The 22,626-nt window shown below is 41.4% G+C and overlaps 1 protein-coding gene and 1 long non-coding RNA gene across 2 annotated transcripts in view; both read left to right on the forward strand.

Annotated features, from left to right (window-relative positions):
* The window catches only part of DSCAM (DS cell adhesion molecule), a 322,782-nt gene that overhangs the window by 238,850 nt on the left and 61,306 nt on the right, over window positions 1-22,626 (forward strand). Inside the window, exons 16-21 of the mRNA XM_083500497.1 lie at window positions 598-668; window positions 2,099-2,339; window positions 4,464-4,610; window positions 6,535-6,690; window positions 11,902-12,035; window positions 22,286-22,439. Of these exons, the coding sequence (XP_083356623.1) occupies window positions 598-668; window positions 2,099-2,339; window positions 4,464-4,610; window positions 6,535-6,690; window positions 11,902-12,035; window positions 22,286-22,439 (903 nt within the window). The remainder of the gene's footprint in view (window positions 1-597; window positions 669-2,098; window positions 2,340-4,463; window positions 4,611-6,534; window positions 6,691-11,901; window positions 12,036-22,285; window positions 22,440-22,626) is intronic.
* On the forward strand, window positions 20,028-21,012 carry LOC310705741. The gene is made up of 2 exons (XR_014525468.1): window positions 20,028-20,213; window positions 20,293-21,012. It is a non-coding gene; the product is annotated as an uncharacterized lncRNA (long non-coding RNA).

Genomic DNA, 22,626 nt, shown 5'->3' on the forward strand with positions numbered 1-22,626 from the left:
TCTGTTGTCATATCCAGCTCATTACCTCTCATCCGAATTCTCTTTTCTCCTTAACACTCCCTTGGTTGTTTCACACTCGTAGACACTTCAGCCTCTCATCAGATGACAACTGACTAGAATTTGTGTGCTTATGTTCAACTCTGAAATGTTAGTCTTCAATAAATAGAATAATTTCTCTCTTTAGTTACTCTTTTCATTGCTTGGTATAAGAACTCAAGAAGGACCCTGCTGGTTCAGGCCAATGGTCCGTTTAGTCTAGCATCCTGTTCTTGATTGTTGTTGTTTTGCCAAAATTTGTATTCATCTATGCTCCTTTTTGGACAACACTTCCATTTTCTGAAAGGAGACTCCTTACCTCTGCTAGCTTCCTTGACTGCCTGTTAACCTTGCTGGTATACTCTTGGCCTTGGTGGCACTTTTCCTAATCTGCAGTATACATTCTAGCTGAGCTTCTGTTATTAAGGTTTTGAGCTTCACATTGACAAAAATGCTTTGCATTTCTGAGGTTATGAATATTGTGTGATACATTATGTTCTGTAGCAAAAGTGACAAGCTTAGAATGTTAATCCCCCTATTTCTTTTTTTTTTTTTTTACAGCTCCTGATGGACCACCTCAAGATGTTCAACTTGAGCCCATATCTTCACAAAGCATCAGGGTAACCTGGAAGGTAAATAAGTAGCATACAGTGGGAAAGGGAAAATAGGCTATGCTGGAATGTATGTCATGATATTACTGAGGCATGAGCCCACAAAAATGAGATGCATAGCTTGGTGAATTTATACACACAATGCTTGTGGCTAAATTTTCAAAAATTACTTTGCAGCTGAATGTAATTGTGTGCTAAATTAAATTTGCATGCAATTATATGTTCCTGTGATTGTGCCTTTTTGAACATCTTATTATCAGAAATACAGCTGCAGTGCAGGGGGAAAGTTTGTAACTGAATTTTTAAGGATACTTCTTGCGTTGAGTTTTTCTGCAAACTATAGTGAAAATCAATTTGTCCCACGAGGCAACATTTTTAGAGACATGACACTGAAGCTCTGCACTGTAATGCTCTTTATGAGCCAGATTTTCAGTTCTTGTTTGAGGCGGGTGGGCTATAAGTACAGCAAGCCTCTACTGCCTGTGGCTGTTATACCCTAGGCAATGGGTTTATTAATGATCCTTGAACTAGATACATGCCCATCATTGTGTTGCTTGGCATGCCAATGAAACCGAGGAAGGTGGGTGTAATGACACAGATACTTAAAAAAAACCAACAACCCTGTTTCCCAAGGCTTCATAAAAAAAGCCTATGCTTCATTCATTGTCATTGCAAGGGCAAACTAGGTTTATTGTATTGCAGCTGCAAAGATATAGCACTGTTTAGGATTGTGATGCTCTTGGTTGTTGTGCTCTCCCTGCTGTCCTTCCACAGAGAGTTTGATTAACTTGTTCAGGGTAAAACATACACTCTCTGGTCCTAAAAACACCTCTGTGATGGGTGTATTTTAGAGGTACGTATGTTGGGCTCAGTAATGGGGAAACAGCCCCAAATTGTTGCAACTGGGGGCTGAGATAGCATAATACTTTTTTCTTTTCTTTTTTTGCCCAAAGAATGATGGATGGCCCCGCCCCCTTTTATATGACAAACTGGTACCCACACTTTTGGATGGGGAGACTTGAAATCTGCTCTATCAGGTCAAGGACAATGAGACTGTCATTTAACATGGGTCATACATGATCCTAAAACAAACTTTAACAAACATTAATATAAAGTTATATGAAGACATATAAAATTTATATTAAAAGGCAAGACTTGTAGTGAAGAGGGGTGGATCCACCTGTCACTTTTCAGATGACAAAACTAGGTTTTCTGTTCTACTTGCGTGCCTGAAGGGAAGTTTTATATCCACTGCTACTAGCATTAGTTGCAGAACCCTAGCTTCACATCCTTCATTTAATCATCATCATTGTAAACCTAGAGCGAACCAATAATTTGGCCTTGATTTTAGCTGCATGGTCTTTGGGAGTGGAGATTTCTCTCAGCTTCTAACCTAACACGATGATGTTCAACATGATGTTCAAAGTGCGTGCTACTCATACCTTCCTTAGGCTCCAAAGAAACACCTGCAAAACGGAATTATTCGTGGATACCAGATTGGTTATCGAGAATACAGTGCAGGGGGGAATTTCCAGTTCAACATCATCAGTATTGATACCACCGGAGACAGCGAAGTTTATACTTTGGATAACCTGAAAAAATTCACTCAATATGGCATGGTCGTACAGGCATGCAATCGAGCAGGAATCGGGCCATCTTCTCAGGAAATTATCACAACCACTCTTGAAGATGGTAAGTAGTAAGCAAGCATGCAAAAGTCACATATTCCTCTTCTCCCAGGCCTTTGGCTAATTAAACAAATCTTATGGCCTTTTAAACTGAACAGGGTATTGTTTTTGTTTGTTATTATGGTATGTATTTTTGTGCTTTTATATTGTAAACTGCCCTGTGAGGAAGGGTGTTATACAAATTTAATAAGTCATAAAATAATAATGTGGTTGATACTGCATGGTATTATCAGTTGATGCTTTATATTTTTAGAAAATGTATTTGCTTTAATGCCGGTTTATGTGTTGTAACCTGACCTGAGCTATAGAGAAAGGTTAATATTAAGATGGAGGCCTCGTTGCCTTGGGAGTTGGCAAATTTCTTTAAGGCAGCCTTCTCTAACCCAATGTCCTCCAGATGTTTTGAACTACAACTCTTATGAACCCTGACCGTTGGCTATGCTGGCTGCGGCACACACAACTTTCTGGCATCCAGCCTCATATAGTGAGGTTCAGAGCACAGCAATAAAATCTGAAATTAGCTGACTTCCCTAATACATGACACTTTCTAAGAATGATGTGCGGTGTATTTCAAAGTAAAGCAACAACAGAGTGCCCTCTTGTGGGAAAAGGAGATTATTCAGTCAGCTAAGTAAATAGTTTTAAACCATGCACTCATATGACTAGGTTCTCAGTTGTTTTAAGTAGTCAGAAGACTCTTAAAATAATTACCAAGTAATAACATATGAGATGAGGTTCCTGGGTATGGTAATTAAATAATAAGATTTTAAATTTATGAATGCTTCCTTCAATAAAGCTTTATGGAATTATGATGCCCTTCATGGATGAATATTTGTTTTTCAGCATACTGCTGAGAGATTCTCGGCAATATTTTTAGTGATGCTCTGCCAAGTCTTTGTGTCTTGCCTGAATGGGAAATTACTCTATGTAGTGAAAGATTTACAGATATGAGCAATGTTCCAGCTGAGACAATCTACATACAGCTGAGATTGCCTATTGCTGACTTAAGAGACCCCAAGCTCTCATGGACTGTGTTATCCCACTGTTAGTGATGGGAGTCCATACATGCAATATCTTTGCTATGGGCATTGCATTGAAAATCATTTTTAGCTCTCTTTTCTTGTTAATTAGACATCTCTTAATTTCTTTTTTTAAAAAAAGTCCAGACATTATTGATACTCTCCATCTATTTATAAATTTATTTATTAATTGGCCACCATTTTGTTTAAATATTAAGCAAGGCCACAATCTGGCACTATTGTTACGTGTGCACAAAGGCTGAGCACAAAATGGCCTCCCCAAACCCTCCACCCTGTTTGCAAGTGGTGGAAAGGTGGTGCAGGGGGAAGAGTCTGAATATTTTCCAAGTGGTAGTATGAAATAGCCAATATTTATTAGTGTGAGGGCTTTATCAGAAAATGTCTCGGCTAACTCTCTTCAGATAAATGTTGGTTAAGTTAATAGCGAATGAAACTATGTTGTTAGTTCAGACTAGCGGATTAAGGAAACAGTTTGTTCTTTTAGAGTATACATGCGTTCTGCCATATTGGTAAGAGTGGCTCAATAGAGGTAGCAGTGGTTGAGGAGTGATAATGATCTGTGACCCATGATGACAGCAGTTTTTTGCAGTTCCTTTATGGAAAATGCACAAAGTACCTTCATGGTAATAACTGGAGGTTCTTCGGTCAAATTTCCACCATAATGCATACTTCCAACCCATCTGCATTCAGAATATAAGAAGAGAGCCCTGCTGGATCACACCAGATGCCTCTGGGAAAACACCAGCTGGACATGAGCGCGACAGCACTCTCCCCATTTGGGATTCCTAGCAACTTAATTTCAGAGGCACACCATCTACAACTCTGGAGGTAGAACATAGCCATCATAGTTAGGAATCAGTTAGGAATCAGTCAAAACCTTATCCACCAGGAATATGTCTAGATTCCTGTTAAAGCCATACAAGTTTTGCATTGTTTTACAAAGCTATTCTTGTAAATATTCTTCCCAGTGTTCTTTTTTGCTGAAACACATCAAAGGAACACAATCTTGTGCATATTGGGGTTGTTGTTTTTAAAGTAATAGTTCCTCAAAATCTGTCATGATTAAAAGTTACACTATCTAATTTCAGTTCCCAGTTCCCCACCAGAAAACGTCCAAGCAATTGCTACATCACCAGAAACCATCTCTATTACCTGGTCTACACTAGCCAAAGATGCTCTCAATGGAATTCTACAGGGATTTAGGGTGATATACTGGGCTAATCTTTTGGATGGAGGTAAGTACTCTTGCTTGTCAAGCTTAGATTTTTCCCAGCAGCATATAATACTTTTTCAGGATGAGGTTATTCCACAACCGCAATTTATATTTTTAGTATGCCATGAGTCCACTCTGTCCTGTGTTCTACTCCTCTTCGATTCAGAGTTACCGTATTTTTCGCCCTATAAGACACACTTTTTCCCCTCCAGAAATGAAGGGGAAATGTGGGTGCGTCTTATGGGGCGAATGCAGGCTTTCGCTGAAGCCTGGAGAGCGAGGGGGGTCGGTGCGCACCGACCCCTCTCGCTCTCCAGGCTTCAGGAAGCTATCCGCTAGCTGTGGGAGACCCAGCTCTCCCAGGGCTAGTGGAGAGCTTGCCTGCACCCAGAAGCTTGGGGCGCACTGACCTCAGCACGCCCCAAGCTTCTGTATTAGCGCAGCGGTCTGCTAGCCCTGGGAGAGCTCCGCGGCTCTCCCAGGGCTAGTGGAGAGCTTGCCTGCACCCAGAAGCTTGGGGCGCACTGACCTCAGCACGCCCCAAGCTTCTGGATTAGCGCAGCGGTCCGCTAGCCCTGGGAGAGCTCCGCGGCTCTCCCAGGGCTAGAGGACTGCTTGCCGGCACCCAGAAGCTTGGGGCGCGCTGAGCTCAGCATGCCCCAAGCTTCAGGATTAGCGCAGCGCACCTGGGGGGAAAATAAATTTTTTTTTTTCCTTTATTTCCCCCCCAAAAAACTAGGTGCGTCTTATGGGCCGGTGCGTCTTATGGGGCGAAAAATACGGTACCTAAGATAATTTCTAAACAGAATTCTGGAATAGAGGACAACATCATTTGCTGCAGTTTTGAGTTTCTGATGTGGACATACTTATTGATAAAACACTGCAGCAGCAACAAAAAATTGTAGTCTTGATGTGGTGGTATAAACGATTGTAGTAATATTCTTTTTGTGCAGTGTTTTGTTGATGCATGCATGTGTTCCTGTGGATTGGTAAACACTGCAGTGAAAGAATCTTATTACAGCCATACATACAATCACATCAATGGAGAATCAGTGAATAAATCTTAATACATCATTTCTACTTCAGAAACAAGATCAGGTAATAAAGAACTCTGAAATCTGGGGAAGATTTTGAAAGCTTCACTAATATTCTCTGATACAACCCAGGTGCTAAACTACCAATGAAATCAGTTGACTGTGCATTAAACAGATATTAGTGTCCTCTCTTAGCACCCTGTGATAGTTTCCACTTCCTTCATAATTTGCCACATGCTAAGAGTATCGGTATTTTGTTGATTACTAAAACTCACCTGTTTATGCAGCCTTCCTGGGAATATGATATTTCAATATCAGTTTCTGTTGAACCTAGAAATGACAAGGTTTTTTAATGTATATTTTAGTGGATTGTTTTAAGTTATTCTGAAATACACTGCCTTTGCCATCTCTAGTTTAAGGGTAGTAAAAAATAATTCAATAACATAAATAAATGTAATGTAATACTTGTCTAGATAACTTATTGATCTCACTCTATAAATCTTTCTATAATCCTTTTCATATGATGCCCATGTTTCATTTACTTAGCTTCCTACACTGCCATTATTGAGTTTTAAAAATCAGTAAAATATAATGCAATTTCATAATATTATCTAATCCTGATTATTTTTATTTTTTTTTAGAAAACATGCCTATGGTCAAAAATAGCACTTTATTAATTTCAAAGTGTATTTGCAGGTCTGTTTTTCTCTGTAAGACATTTCCATATTTGCTATTAAATGCACAGTATGGGCATTTAGCATGTTTATTTAATAATCACAGCCAACTTTATTCCTGCCATAGTTACATATTTTAATCCAACAATTTCTTTCATAGGCTCGCCACAGTATAATGACCGCTTGCTGCGAATAGAATAATGCTGTCACTAACTCAATTTAATTTTCTGCTCCATAGAGCTGGGAGAAATTAAAAATGTTACCACTACGCAGCCCTCATTAGAGCTTGATGGTTTGGAAAAGTACACCAACTATAGCATCCAGGTGCTGGCATTCACACGAGCTGGAGACGGGGTCAGGAGTGAGCAAATTTTTACACGCACAAAAGAAGATGGTAAGAAGTGAAACATTCTTGGTAGCCATTGGGAAATGGAACAGTTAATGGAAATTGCCCAGGTTTTCATAGCACTTCATACATGCATAGAAAACTATAACTGAAGTGCCAGTGGTACCTATTGATGGACAAGTAGGCATTCATTGTGAGTGGATCCTCCACAAGATCTTGGGGTTTTTCTTAGGGGAGATTGGCCCTTAGAGGCAAGATCAGGATAGAGTAGAGTCAAGTCACTGGATCCAGGAACAATGCACACGGTAGATTTTGTTGTACAGACAAAGAATGTCATCAGAATGTAGAAACCCTACAGGAGCAGAGGTGTGTTGCCACAGCCCTCAAAAGAACTACATCTCCCATTATCCCCTGGGATGGTAACATCCCTTTCATGATGTTAGCCAGGCTGTGCACATGTTAATACAGTGAGCCCCCCCCCCGCAGTTTATTTCTTAGGAGGGGGAAAAATCAGATAATTTGCCTATTAATCTGAACATAGCCTTGGTAAGCTCACCCAGATCTATTTTTACAGACTTAAAATAGCTTGGTAAGATAGCCCATTGTGGAAGAAGAAGAAAGTCGACCACACATTATATTGTACAGCATCCCTAGATCCTGTTTTTAAAATGTTGGTCACTGTATTTTTCTCCTTACTGACAATCTGGCACAGCTTGGCTGCTTGGCCCATCTGCATTGGTTTCATTAAATCTATCCTGTGCTCTGCAGGCACCTTCTGGCACATTTCAGCCTGCTCATTGGCGTTCTCTGCCTGCAGCACATTCTGATCTCATTGATATGGGCTAAATTGTCATGGTGGTTTGGAAATGGAAGATATTCTCTCTCTCTCTCTCTCTCTCTCTCTCTCTCTCTCTCTCTGTCTCTCCATGTGTGTGGAATTGACAAACTCTGGATGTATTCCAGTTCTGCATTATATGTGCATTGCCTGTGAACATCCGCCTTGGATTAACTTCACAGTTAATTTTTGGCATCAGTGGAATATTTTCCTTAGAAAATACAGGGCAGACTACATCCTATCAGGGGACTTTACTCACTTTCCTTCTGAGCAACTCATCACAGAGCATTTCAGCATGTACTTTTTATGCAAATGAGGCTTATACAGAGAAGGCATAAATGTGCGGGGGAGGGGGCAAGGCCGTAGCAAGGGAGTGGTGAGGTGGGCCCCCGCCAGGGGTGCAGGCGATGGAGGGGGCACAAAATTGGCTAAAAATATGTCCATAAATATAAATATCAATTATTGCCTCATGAGAAATGGTTTTAAATAGAGGGTGAATTGAATGGGTGGAGGGGGGTGTTGGAGGAGAGGCTGAAAGAAGAGCTAATTTGTTTGTGGCTAGGGGGTGCAAGATCACCTAGCTATGGCTCTGGGAGGAGGGGACCCACAATTTTCCCCTAATACAAAAAAGGGTAAACCCAATAAGTAAGGGAAGGAGTCCAAAAGCTATGCATGGTTGCATTTGCATTTCTTATCTTGCTCAGTACTTGATTTTAGACACCAGAGGTCAAGCATGAATCCACTTGAATCTATGTAAAAGAAACAGTTCTGACTAGGAATACAAAATGAGGGTTCTTTTTAAAGTTTGCATTATTTAGTTCTTTCTCTGCAGAAGCCTGCAAGGGGGAAAAATATTGTTTCTGTCCAAGATGTTCATGGCACATTAAAAATTGCAGCAGAAATTTCTGGCTGCGTTTTTTATATTTTAAAAAAATGGGATTCATTTATCCCCCTTTGGTTGGAGTTCCTCTAAACTATAAATGGAGTTACTTATTAACCAAGTGCCTTTCCACCTGAGGATTTATTTCACTGATCATTAAAATTTAAATAGACACACTCATTTTCTCTCCACACTCTAGGCTTAAATTGCATTTTCACAGGCTGTTGTATTTGATGGCATGGGGGTTGAATGATTGCATTCATTAGAAATGATGCATTATAAAATCTTAATTAAAACAATGAATCTCTGTTCCTTAATAGACAGACTCATGGAGCCAGATCCATACCTGGTGAAAACCAGTGCAGTCTAGTAAATGGCACCAATTTACACCTGTTTGAATCTAGCTGATTAGCTCCTTCAGGCTTTTCTTCCTATGTAATGGTGCTCAGTTCACCATAGGCTGTGTATGTGCTGCATCTGGCTGCTCTCTGCATCTACCATAAGTGTGTATCCCATAGGAAAGTCCCACCAGAACTCCATTGCATAGATAGAATCCCAGCTTTCTATTTGCTTCCTTGAGCTTCTTGGATGCACTGCGGATGATCATAGCTGTCAACGTTTCTCTTTTTTTAAGCGAAATTCCCTTATTCCAAATAGGATTCCTCGCAAGAGAAGGGAAAAGTTGACAGCTATGGTGGACGATGAGTGTGCAGAGCTGCACCCGGCACAGGAGACAACCCTGGTTTGCTATGTAAACTAATACAAAATATAGCCTGTCAACTGGGACTAGGCAAAGGAAGCACAGATTGATGGTGCTGAAACAAGAACACTGGCTCCTTCCACTGCAAGGCAGACTTGAAAGTGCTTAATAGGAACCTACATGGCTAGCGTCGTGGGTACCTGAAGTGTCACTTATTCCAATAGGAACCTGCTTAGACATTCAGGTAGTCTTCTCCTGGGCGCCCACACCATCTGAGGTGAGATGGGTAGCAACTGGAGAGAAGGGCTTGTCGGTTGTGGAGTCCCGCTTAAGTAATGAATGCTCTCTCCTAGGAAGTTTGCATGGATGCTAACTTTGATGTCTTTCTGGTGGCAGGCAAAGACCTGATATTTATTTCCCAGACTCTTAAGTCTTAGCCTGTGATGGACTGTTTTAATTGCTGCTTTTATACTGCAGCTGATTTATTAGTGTTCTCTCTCTCTCTCTCTATATATATATAATCATTAGTTGTGCATGCATATGGGGATGTGAGAGAAGGGATGGGAAACTTCCAAACACTCAACCACATCTAGTTTAGAGCTACTCTTTGCAGCTTGAATGCCCAAGGAAGATTCGGTTTTCTTCGTGTTGTGCCATTTTTTCCATGCCAGACACCTGCATCTTATTATCATGCTTTAGGGTTGTCTCCACTTAAGTCCTGTCTGATTTGTGTGTCTTGCGTCTGCCTGCATGTGCAATGTGCATCTCTCATATCTGCTCCTTTGTCACACCATGCGCCCCCACATTCTTCACACTGTCACTCCGTCTTTCTCAAATTCCCCATGAGAAAACATCATTATTCAGAGGCAGTACATTCTTTTTAAAATCAATTTATCTGTGACAGACGTATTTTCTACATCGTTCCCCCACCCCCACCCCATTCACATCTTTCCTGCTCCCCCCCCCCTTTTCTGCCCAGACCGTACAACATTGGTATTACAACTTCTGTTCAGAGTGTACCCACACATTCATGCATTTTTTGCATGTTCGTCAAAGTCTTAACAGTATTAATGGTATTAATGGCATACAGCCAGAATAGTTAATGATCATTTGCTTGTTATCAGTATGCCACTGGTAATAATTGCATGCACCAGGAAAGTCAGAACTTATGATTATTTCAGTACACATTGGTGGTTTTGTTAGGTTTTTCCAATAACAAAAAAATAGTGGTTGAGTTGTGGAAATTGTTCAGGTACCTCAGCATTTTTTCCTAGGCCATGACAAATATTTCAGCTGGGATGTTATACCACAGATTGCTGCACTTTGTGTGAGGGAGGCTTAAATTTCAAACTTGCCACTGTGGTAATGTATGAAGATTTAAGGATTATCAGAAATACAGGAACAGCTGCTGGTTATGATTATGAGGGTAGGGATGGGGGAGAAATTTGGTTTTGTTTGCACTGCAATGTGAAATTACCTAATCCATATTAGCTCAAACCCATGTGCAAACTGAAACACCGTTATCTTTTTTTGGGGGGGGGAATCATATTTCTCTGAATTTTGCAATGCAGTTCTCCAACCAAATAATGTGCACAGAGTGCACATATTAGGGGAAAGTGTGCATCAAAGTGCACACATTATGGAAATGAATACATTTTATAGAGTATTCAAAGGCAAAGGATAAGCTGCATTTCTCCTTGTGCCTATCTTGGTTCCAGAACTCTAGATTGATTGGACTAATTCAAAAGGATTTGAGGCCCACAAGCTGCATCCATCAGAACTGCTCCCTGTGGCTTCAGGCTTAATTTGATAATCAATTACTTTTAAGCCCACATGTCCTGTGCAGATCATAAACCACCACCCTTTCTCAGGCAACTAATTACCAAGAAGAAACGGGTTTCTGCCTTCCTTAGGAGTGGCAAAAGGCCATTTGTAATGAGCTGCCTATTTTTTAAAATAAAAACACCAGAGAATTGTTAAGTAGTGTGTTTCTTGTGAATCTGTATACTCATTACCAAAAGGAATTAGATTCTTCCCTATAAGGTTTTAGCAAAAATGTATGGCTAGATATAGTCATTTATTCTCACATTAGGTTTTAAGCAGAGCCAAGAGAATTAATTGCAGATTTAAAATGTGGATACTTAATCAAAGCTTGGCCTTCAGAACTGGTGTTCAGAGTTTCTTCAAGCAATGGGTTTGAGGTGATTTGCTGAAGTATGATTATGTACATAATTCAAGCGGAGAGAAAAAGTTCTTTGCAGCATTTAAATAAACTTAAAAAAACCAACAACCAGCTGATGACAATTCTGTAACATTATATATATTGACACTGACTGATTAACAGACCAATCCTATACATGTCTACTTAAGAAAACAAATCCCATTATGTTCTGTGGAGCTTTCTTCCAAGGTTGCAGCCAAGCAGAGCAATCTAAACCTTCTTCGGACACCAATGTAGTCCTGTGGGGCTACTGCTGCTTTTGTAGCCTGGACACTCTAATGGCAGAAGGTGGGGAGCAGGTAGTTTCAGCCTGGACCGTGTGCCTGCTACAAGATGGCACAGCGATTGGGCCTGGTAGGCCTCATTCTTACAAACTCTCTCAATGCAGAATCATGAGAGATACTAGATCTGCTGAGAAGTTGAAACAGTTGTCCTTCGCCAAGTGGCCCTTATCAAAATAGGTTGGGTGTGTGTAGGTGTGATGCAACTGATGGGGGGCATGGCAATGTTTTCTTCCCCAAAATTAAATCCATGGTTGTCATGCTAAGTTTGCCCCACTGTGCAGTTCAATGTACACCAACGGGTTTTGCCTGCTATCCTAACTAACTGTGTTTCTCTTCCAGTTCCAGGTCCTCCCGCCGGAGTTAAAGCAGCCGCAGCCTCCGCTTCCACGGTGTTTGTATCGTGGCTCCCTCCCATAAAACTGAATGGCATCATCCATAAGTACACCGTATTCTGCTCTCATCCCTACCCCACAGTAAGTGGACTTTGGACCTCCTACAGCAAGAGGGTAGGGGGACTTTTTCAGTTCAAGGGCCACAGTCCTTTAGGGGTAACCTCCTGGGGGCCACACGCCAGTAGAGGGCCAAGGATGTAAATTTTACCTGTGCACAGTAGGCTGGTTTCTACATACATACCCCTAACCCTCTGCATCCTCCACTCTGGCAAGCAAGAAGCACAATCAAAGTTGAAGGGCACTTCAGCCAGAGGGCACAAATAAGGACAAGTGCGGAGGAAAGGGAGGGAGGCATGGGGAGAGGACAAAAAAAGGGAATGATTCCTTCAGCTCATGGACAGCTCATGTGGTTAAATGCAACCATTGGAGACTAGCATACTCGTTGTGGAAACCCTGGTGAAGTGAATTACACAGGGCAGAACATAACAGTATTGGAATTACCTGTGCTTGCAGATAGCCATATTTGCATATGAAATAGTTGTCAGAGGAATGCAGCAAGATTGAGCATCGAGACACTGCCTTTGTTTTTATTAACAATGAGCCATGGCGGGTGGCAGATTTTTAGATGAAAGCCTTCTCCTAGACAAGGCATCTTTTAATTTGCATTTTTGCACAATGTTAAAATATTTTGAAGTGTATTTTAATTATAGTTGTCCATGCATGTTTGCACCAATTTTTATCAATAGTATTTTGATGAACAGCGAATAAAAAACAAAATAGCCTTCATTCTGTGTACCATGGAAGGCAGAAGGGATTAAGGTCTGAGTAGACATACATGAGAATTTGATCTTTCCCAATTCTGATATAAAGTGACCTGATCTAAACAGACCAGTACGATTAAAAGAAATTATGAATCATTGAAATGATAGTTGGTGGTGGCGTTTTCTCTTAGGATCAATTATTTTTCAAAATGTAGAACATGATCTCTTAAGTCTGGGATTCTCAAACTGTGGTATGCAGACCACCAGTGGTCCGTGAGCTTCATTCAGGTTGTCTGCAGTGTATCTGTGGATTTGTGGTTGAAGCTGGGAGATAGCCTATCCATTGCACTAAATAGTCATATTGATGTTTAATTGTTTTTAATTGCTTCTTTCATTTTCTGCACAGTATTTCATTGCATTGCAATTTGAATTCTATGGAATAGAGTACAATATATAAGAAATAAAAGAAGCAATAAAAATAACAGTTAAAAACCACAGCACAGTGCATTATGATTGCTACAAGAAGCAGAATCCCATTAAGTTGTCTGCCAATGCCCTCAACAATTTTCAAGTGATCCATGGGAAACAACTTTGCTAACCACTTTCTTAGGTTTCCATGCGTTCTGGTTTCTGTCATGGTGTTCCATTGCACCATTGTTTATTTTTAAAAAACATATATTTATTGAATTTTCACAAATTATAAAAACACACACAATACACAATACAAACATACACACACCAAAACAAACATGTATAATTTCAAATCCTTTTTTTCTTAAAACTTACTTCATCGACTTCCCCATACCTCCCCTTTCTGCATTCCAATTCCCAAATTTATTTCAGCAAATCCTCCCCCTTAATTTTATCTAATTTTTTCCTTTCCTTTTCTTTTACTTAAACTTTTACCGCTATAATCCCTTACTTTCTATAACCACAACATTTTAACACTCATTAATTTTGCAATATTTCTTAAGATAAATTTTAAATTTCTTCCAATCTTCTACCGCCGTCTCCTTCCCCTGGTCTCGGATTCTGCCGGTCATTTCAGCCAGTCCCATGTAGTCTATCACCTTCATCTGCCATTCTTCCAGAGTGGGTAGATCTTGTGTCTTCCAATACTTTGCGATAAGTATTCTTGCTGCTGTTGTAGCATACATAAAAAATGTTCTATCTTTCTTTGACACCAATTGGCCGACAATGCCCAAGAGAAAGGCCTCTGGTTTCTTAGGGAAAGTACATTTAAGTACCTTTTTCATTTCATTATATATCATTTCCCAGAAGGCCTTAATCTTCGGGCACGTCCACCAAAGGTGAAAAAAAGTACCTTCCGTTTCTTTACACTTCCAACATTTATTATCAGGCAAATGGTAGATTTTTGCAAGCTTGACTGGGGTCATGTACCACCTGTAGATAATTTTCATAATATTCTCTCTTAAGGCATTACATGCCGTAAATTTTATACCGGTGGTCCACAACTGTTCCCAGTCAGCAAACATAATGTTATGACCAATGTCTTGTGCCCACTTTATCATAACTGATTTCACTGTTTCATCTTGCGTATTCCATTTCAGCAACAAGTTGTACATTCTTGACAGATTCTTAGTATTGGGTTTTAACAGTTTTGTTTCTAATTTTGATTTCTCCACCTGGAAGCCAATTTTCCTGTCCTGTTTGTAAACCTCCATTATTTGATAATAATGGAGCCAATCTCATACATTCACCTTCAATTTCTCGAAACTCTGTAATTTCAGTTTATCTCCCTCCTGTTCCAAACTTTCCCAATATTTTGGCCATTTGGCCTCCATATTGAGCTTTTTCACGGCTTTTGCCTCCATTGGCGACAACCACCTTGGGGCATTGCACCATTGTTTAGTCCTGCTGGCCATATGACCCAGAAAGCTGTCTGTGGACAAATGCCGGCTCCCTCAGCCTGAAAAGCGAGATGAGCGCCACATCCCCATGGTCGCCTTTGACTGGACTTAACCATCCAGGGATTTACCATAGCTTAGGTTATATAGAGCTCTTCCTCAGCATGGTGTAGTGGTTAAGAGCAGTGGGCTCATAATCTGGTGAACCGGGTTCGCGTCTCCGCTCCTCCACATGCAGCTGCTGGGTGACCTTGGGCCAGTCACACTTCTCTGAAGTCTCTCAGCCCCACTCACCTCACAGAGTGTTTGTTGTGGGGGAGGAAGGGAAAGGAGAATGTTAGCCGCTTTGAGACTCCTTCAAGTAGTGATAAAGCGGGATATCAAATCCAAACTCCTGCATACTGGATCAGAAAGGAAAGGAAATGATGTTCTGAGTTCAGCTGCCCAATGCAAAAGATAACCTGCAGCATCTGATTTCTATGTCTTAGAAAGCACCTGTGAAGTGCCATAAACATAGTTGTATGGTTGTTTTTTTAGGAGTCTGTATTCTTCTTGGAATGAATGAAATGGGAAAAATTGAACCAAATTTCATGCATTCCAAAACAAACGATCAGAGTTTCAAACAAATAGCAAGCAGGCTTCTCATTTGTAACTTCTTCATCATTCATTCAAAGCTCAGTGGGATTGAAAAGAGGGTAAACACAGTGTACCTTGTAAAATGGCTATTGGGTGTTTGAGGCTGCAGTCCTACATATAATTAAACAGGAGGCCACCAACTTGGATGCCTTTAGAAGAGGATTAGACAAATTCAGGGACCATAAGGTTATCAGTGACTACTATCCATGGTGAGAGGCAATAAATGCTTCTGAATGCCTGTTGCTGGAAATCACTATTACGCTATTATGCTCCGGTCCTGCTTGTGGCTTTCACACAGGCATCTGGTTGGCCCTTGTGAGAACAGAATGCCATCCTGGATATAGGCCACTGACCTGATCCTACAGGCTCTTCTTGTGCTTACATGGGAGTAAGTCTTATTGAATTCAGTTTAGACTTCTGAATAAGGCTGCACTGTAAATTACCCACAGAAACTAAAGGAGTGAAGTCATGTCATTAGAATCTGTGGGATTTAAATAACTTGCAGCTGGGATATTGCTGCACTGGGAAGCAAAATCCCTTCCTTTTGTAGTACAGTGGTACCTCAGGTTACAAACACCTCGGGTTACAGACTCCGCTAACCTGGAAAATGTACCTCGGGTTAAGAACTTTACCTCAGGATGAGAACAGAAAATGTGTGCCGGTGGCATGGTGGCAGCAGGATGCCCCATTAGCTAAAGTGGTACCTCAGGTTAAGAACGGTTCGGGTTAAGAACGGACCTCCAGTACAAATTAAGTTCGTAACCAGAGGTACCACTGTAGTTATTTCCTGGGTTGCAGGGTTTAATGAAACACCTTTGCTCTGTCTGTGGACAATTTAAACACCCTGCACAGCTGCTGGAGAGCAAAATGAAGGGAGGGACCCACTTAACTCTGGCAGCCTTGTCTCCCATTGAAAGCAAAGGTTAACAGAAACAAATGAAGAATTGAATCAACTTTTAAATATGGAAAATAAATGGACACCCACACTTTTTTTGTTCTCTATCTATGCTAGTGATGAGCAATTTGGTGGTGCTTTTGAATAACCTAAGGTACCTGGCTAGATTAGATGGACTGGTCCGGCAAGATAATTCTTAGGTACTTGCAATCAATGGGCTAATTCCAAGTGTTGGTTGGGGGCTGGTTGTGTGTATTAATGGGTAAGCGAAAGGCACTCTACATGTACTGCAGACTGTGCAGTGAAAGCAGCACAAGAAGTTAGAATCGTAAAATGTTATTGTTCTCTAGGTATTGTATATTTAGCTTTCTATTACCTGAACTCTGCTGAGTTCACATGTGCAGGGACACTTAGAACCTTCCAGGCCCAAGATTTGTCAATGAATCTGTGGGCAAAGGGACATGCAAGAGGATTTCTTATATCCACTTGGAATGGGAATATAGCATTTGGTAATCTGTAGTTTACCAGCAAACATCACTGCTCAGTTTTGAAACATAACAAAATTCCGGAAAATTAAAATGTGTCAAAAGCATTTAAACACTTTTTAAGATGCCTTATGTTGGCCTGTTGGGTTTAAAATGTTATTAAGCTGTTTTTCTCACCTCTTCCATCCGGTAATATTTTTTATTGCTGTGAGACCTCTGAGTGCAGCAAGAGATCCTGTTCTTGAATGAGGTTGATAAACTCAATCTAACAGCAGTTGCTATGCTAACCCAGATGGCACAAGGCCTTTAAAACAAAATGTAACTGTCCGTTCTACAATATTGACTGTTAGCAAATTTGCTATTGCTCATAGAGTGTTTAGATTTATTGAACACATTTTTTTCTCTCCATTGTGATTTTGAGGTTATAAATGCTTAGCAAGAGCTTCATTTGTTGTGCCTTATAATAGCCACCAGGTGGCACTGCAGGTTCTAGCTTTATCAGGCATGTTCCTGAAACATTTTCTTGCCTTGTTTCTTTATTGAAACAGGGGTTGGACTATATTAGAGGGAGATTTACCACTAGAGAGTACATTCGGTAACTGGGTTTTGTTTCCAAGGTATTATTCTCAATACATTACCCCCGCCGCTGCCGCCATGGCCCACTTTGTCATGTTAAACTAATTTGCACAGCTTGCACATTTTAGCAACGTTTGAGCTACTTTCAAATTATATTTGTTTATGCCCTCCAACATTTCTCCAGTGAAAATAGGGACATCCCATTCCATAACGATAATTTTACTATTTATACCCCACACATCTTACTGGATTGCCCCAGCCACTCTGGGCAGCTTCCAACATAGATAAAAAAGAATAGTAAAACATTTAACATTTTTTTAAAAAAATGACTTCCCTAAACAGGATTGCCTTCAGATGGCTCGGGGGGGTCAGATAACTCCATACCCTCCAACCTTTCTCCAATGAAAATAGAGACATCCTAAGCCAAAGTGGGACATTCCGGGATCAAATCAGAAACCGGGACGGCTTCTCTAAATTAGGGACATCCCTGGGAAATAGGAACACGTGGAGGGTCTGTTTGTTTTGTTGATGCTGCAACAATTGGAACTTTGTATAACGCGTTCAGAAAAACTGCCTACGAACTTCTAGCAATTTCAGCAACCTTTCCCTACTATAGTAGCATTTGCATCATTGCTTCAACTAAGGGAAGTGTGATGTTTCTAGCAGGCCACTAGGGACCGCTGTGACACTTAATTCAATTTGTTTCTTGGCTCTTCCATTATCTGCTGCTGCTGCTGCTTGCGTTTCTGATGCTCTTCGGAACTTCTTAAGTGGGTCATCCAGCCTGATCCCCTTCGTACAAGAAATGTATTTATTCACTCTGTACTTTTCTACAGTTTATGGAGGGTTTGCAAAATGATGCTGAAGCAACAACTCTCATCATGGCTGCATCTCTCCTGACAACAGGCAATGATAAAACACATCTCATCACTGAAAACAGCATTTTAGCAACCAAAAGAGCCAGAAATTACAAATTATAGTCCAAGGAGCAATCAGATCAAAGGCTTGCGGGTTGGGAGGTCTTAAAACTGTGCTACCCAATCTTTAATCTGATGCCAAAGAAACTTATTTGACAGAGTAGTTCATGCTTGCTTTGTGCTGGGCTGAATAGGGACGACTGGTTTGAGCTGAGGGGTCTCAGCCCTGCCAGTTTCTTCCTGTGAGGTGATGCCTGGGTCACTCTGCTGCCGTGGAGCTGCTTCTCCTGCCTGCCACACTTGTGGGGGGGGGGGAATGAAGCGCCACCCACAAGATCTCCACCTGCTGAGGCCAGCAGACTGCGAAGGGCCTTGAGTCCTGAGCCTGCCTGGCTAACATTATGTGGCAGCACCAGCTACAGGCTGGGGGTAGCAGGGCTGCAGATACAATGGTGGCCCCGCTGTTCTGCATAGCCCCACCAGGCAGGAGAGGGGCAAGTTAGCGTCTGAATCAGCCCACATATCCACCATTGGAAAGATATCTGGTTTAATCAAGTTGCATTCCCAAAGTAGGTCACTTAACTGCAATAAAACCACTGCTCCTCCTCTGTGTGTGGGTTAAAGTCTGGAAGGATGGAGCAATTTAAGTGGAACAGTGCAGTAAAAGGATAGTGTGTCTAGAGTTTGCTGTGGGATAATTTATTCCGCTGGTTCTCATCTTCCATTCTGCATTAAGATGTGGCATAAGATGATCTCACATCAACATTATGTTTTCCTGATAAGGGGGGGAAGGAAGGGGGGAACTGAACTGGGTTTATGTTGCTTCAGAATAACTAAAATAGTGCATGTACCACCTGTGCCAGCCATCTCGAAAGGCTGAAACGTTAAAGTTATGTCTTTTTTCCCTTGCTAAATAAGAAATTGCCTTTGCTGTTTCAGTTCTGTTTTCCTATGCCTTACTTTACACATCCACTTAAAAATATTTTACATTAGAGACATAAAGTACAAAAGTTTTATCAAGAGTTGATGAAAGAACCTATGCTAATTGGGGGCCATATCAGTAGCACAGGGCAGAAGTGGTTACCTGAACTCACAGCAAGTGAGTCACTGCTGTTTAGTGGCAGGGAGCAGGGATGGAAAGATCTCTCGCTCCAGTGTTAAATTTAGTTTTCCACATTTTGCAGCAATAATAATAATAATAATATCAAAAGCCCTCTTGAAAATTCATCAGCATTTTAGCAGAAATTTATCCCAACAAACACATTTTTATATCGTTTTGACTAATGTATGCATTTTTGCAAGTATTTCCCTCTAATATAATTCATTTTTGTATGTTATCATCATTAACACCTCCATTTTTATGCACACTTTTACACATATGCATACTTGTAAACATTGTTTGGACGAAGGAATGCACCACAAAATTAATAGAAGTCTTGCTTTTGAAAGCTAACTGTGTTTCAGTTCATGCACTGTTTCGGAGAGTGAGGATTTTGAAGATGCTTTAAATGCATACCGAATTCAATTACTCTTCCATCCCTTGCAGGAAGATGGGCAAGGTGGTGTTCTGGTCAGTGCAGTGGCAACAGACCAGCTCAGCCAATTTGGTGTTCCTCCTGCTGCGTTTGCACCATGCTGACCTGCCCTCCCCACTACCCCCCCCCCACTAAACAGCAATGACTCACTCTCAGAAAGGTCTGGTGATTACCTCCACCCTACTACTTTGTCCATTGCTATACAATATGTAGAGTAGTCTTCGTCAGCTGAGTTTATATTTAGCATTCATCGAGACTATTTTATTTTTATGTTTTTGTCTGGTTGAAAAGGATACTTTATTAAAATAGACAGATCCTTTATTCCTTTTGTAAACCATTCAGAGGTCTTTTGTTCAAGTAAGCAGTACACCAATTTTGTAAAATGGAAGGAGCTCATTTTGCAACCATAATTAATACAATTTGAAATTATGGAAGTATTAGCAATAATTCTTTGCACAAAGCAGCCTGGGAACTTGAGGACATGGCTAACGCTTCTCTTCCTAGAACTCTTAACAGGTCCTTGGGGACTTCAAACACCAGCTGCACTTGGAACAACTCAAATGCCAGCAGAGAGCGCCCCACGCAGGTAAGCAGACTTCACCCTTTTTCCTACTCCGAGTCTTGTCTGAACTGCATTGTTCTAACACATTGTTCCTTCCCAACAGTGGCGAGCAGTGTGTTCCACGCCCAGGGAAGACACACATCCTTGCATACAGGTAAGCTGTCTGTTGGCAAATGCCAGATCATTGCCACTGCTGGCCAAAGATTCATGAGCACTCCTGCGTTACAGGATCACAGCCCGGGTGCATGGAGCAGAACAAACAGCATGGTTCCATGCAGTTGGACACATGGTTTCCCTGCAACCCTCAAAGAGTAATGGGTATGTATAATCACTGTCTCTGGAGCCTCCGGGGTGGGGCATCGGCACTGGCTGACACTGGTGGCTCCACCCACCCTCCTCTCTCATTTCTTCACAAACACCTACATAGTGGTTTGGGGACTTTGTGCCTCAAATGCTGACTGTTGCTCTGCCTGTCTCCCCTTGCTCTTCACAGACCAGGATATACCCCATTCCACGCAGACCACAAGGGAGACCTGCCCTGCAACTTGCAGCAGCAACCAGGATGCTTCCATCCATTCTATCGCAAGGTTAACATTGCTCAGGCAAGCTCCTGTATCCTTGCAAGCTCCTTGGCAGATTGTTATACAACAGGCGAAGGGTGGGCCTAACATGGAGCTGATGCCGTGAAGAACACTCTCAAACCAATGCCCATCACACCGAAGTCCTGCTGGGGCAACCGTTTAGCAAACTGACCTATGTTTGTCTTTGCTTTCCAGGATCTTTTTCCAAGCCACATGCTCATCAATAAAGATCATGGTTTTGTCGCCTGTGTTGTGTCTTTGTTGGTAGGGATAGATAGGGATCCCTTTTTTCCTACCACAGTATGATCTGGTCTCAGGATGGGACTGTGAGAAGGTGGGTGGGGAGCTATATGGGCCAAGAAGCAGTAACCCCTCCAGAATCTGCTCACTCAGGTTCACCGGACTGAGTGTCTAGACTGTTAGGGTGCACAACCGGATGGGCATTGGTCCTGATGCCAGGATGTGTCCTGGTTCTCTATTCTGAAGGACATTAGTGACTTTGGTGAGCTGCTAGTATTTGTGTTTTTCTGTCTGTCTGTTGCCTCTGATTTATCAAGATAACTAGAAGTGATATAAACAGGCAAAAACTGTGACCCCCCAAAATGGTGGCATAAAACAAAGTGAAGATATGAAGTTTAGGGGATGCTGGATTTGAAGTGCATAAATTTAAAAAGTAGCATTCCACCAAAAAATAATAACAAGAAGCCAGTCACAACAGCTCAAGCAGCCTATCACAAGAGCAAACCCAGGCATGTACCTGCCCTCAATCACCTGCCACACTAATCCATGCTCTGATACCCTCCCATGCATATGGATGCTCGTGAAGATAACTTGAAAGCCACAGCCAGTGCAAAATGCAGAAACCAGGTTGTTAAGCCGATCATCCAGTCTGAACCCTATCACACTGGTTCTGAAAGAATGGCCCTGACTGTCAATACACTTCTGGTCTGAGTTCAAAGTGTTGGCGATGATATATAAAGCCCTGAATGACTGAGGACCAATTTCTGAAGGAGCATCTTTTCCTATAATGCCTTGCTTGGAGGTTAAGATCTGTCAGAGAGACCCTTCTCAGTTCGCTGCTTCCAGGAGTTATATACAATGTGGGGATGCAAGAGAGGGTGCTCTCTGGGGTGGACACCCTGGTTGTGGAATGCCTTTGTCTCTGAGCTACAGCTGCTGCAAACTACTTTTTTTGTTTCTATGCCTGCTTGAGACATGGTTATTTGCACAAGCATTCTCTGGAAATGCTTCAACTTCATTTTTTTCTTAAATAGTTGCTGCTCTATAGTTTTATGGCTGATGTTAAATTGTAATTTTTACTGTTTAATGGATCTTTGGTTTTCAAATTAGTTTTATTGCCTCCCACCCTGAGCTCCTCTTCTGAAGAAGGACCAAGTTTAAATATTGTAAATACGTTACTTTTCCCAATCTGAAGTAGTTAAGAGGTAAAGATTCTTAACTGTTATGTGTACATCATTTGCCTTAGTTTGGGAATGTTTGTCTCTCCTGTCACAGGTAATCAGCGAATTCGAAGCTACTCCTGACTCATTTTCCTACAGAATCCCAAATCTGAGTCGGAATCGGCAATACAGTGTCTGGGTGGTGGCTGTGACGGCTGCAGGGCGAGGCAACAGCAGTGAAATTATCACCGTGGAACCATTTGCTAAAGGTGAGGAGTCTGCTTGACATAAATGGATAGCATACAACATAGCAGATTTTGGGTGCTGGAAGAGATGAAAAGGCCATTTGGGCTGTAGTCCTAACCAAATCAGGGGTAAGCCCTATTGAACTGAATGGGACTTACTCCCAGGTAAGTGAGATTCGAACTGTAGCCTAAATTATTTGTTGCAGGGCAG

This window comes from Podarcis liolepis (genome assembly GCF_965112155.1).
Source record: "Podarcis liolepis genome assembly, chromosome: 4".
Taxonomy (NCBI): Eukaryota; Metazoa; Chordata; class Lepidosauria; order Squamata; family Lacertidae; genus Podarcis; species Podarcis liolepis.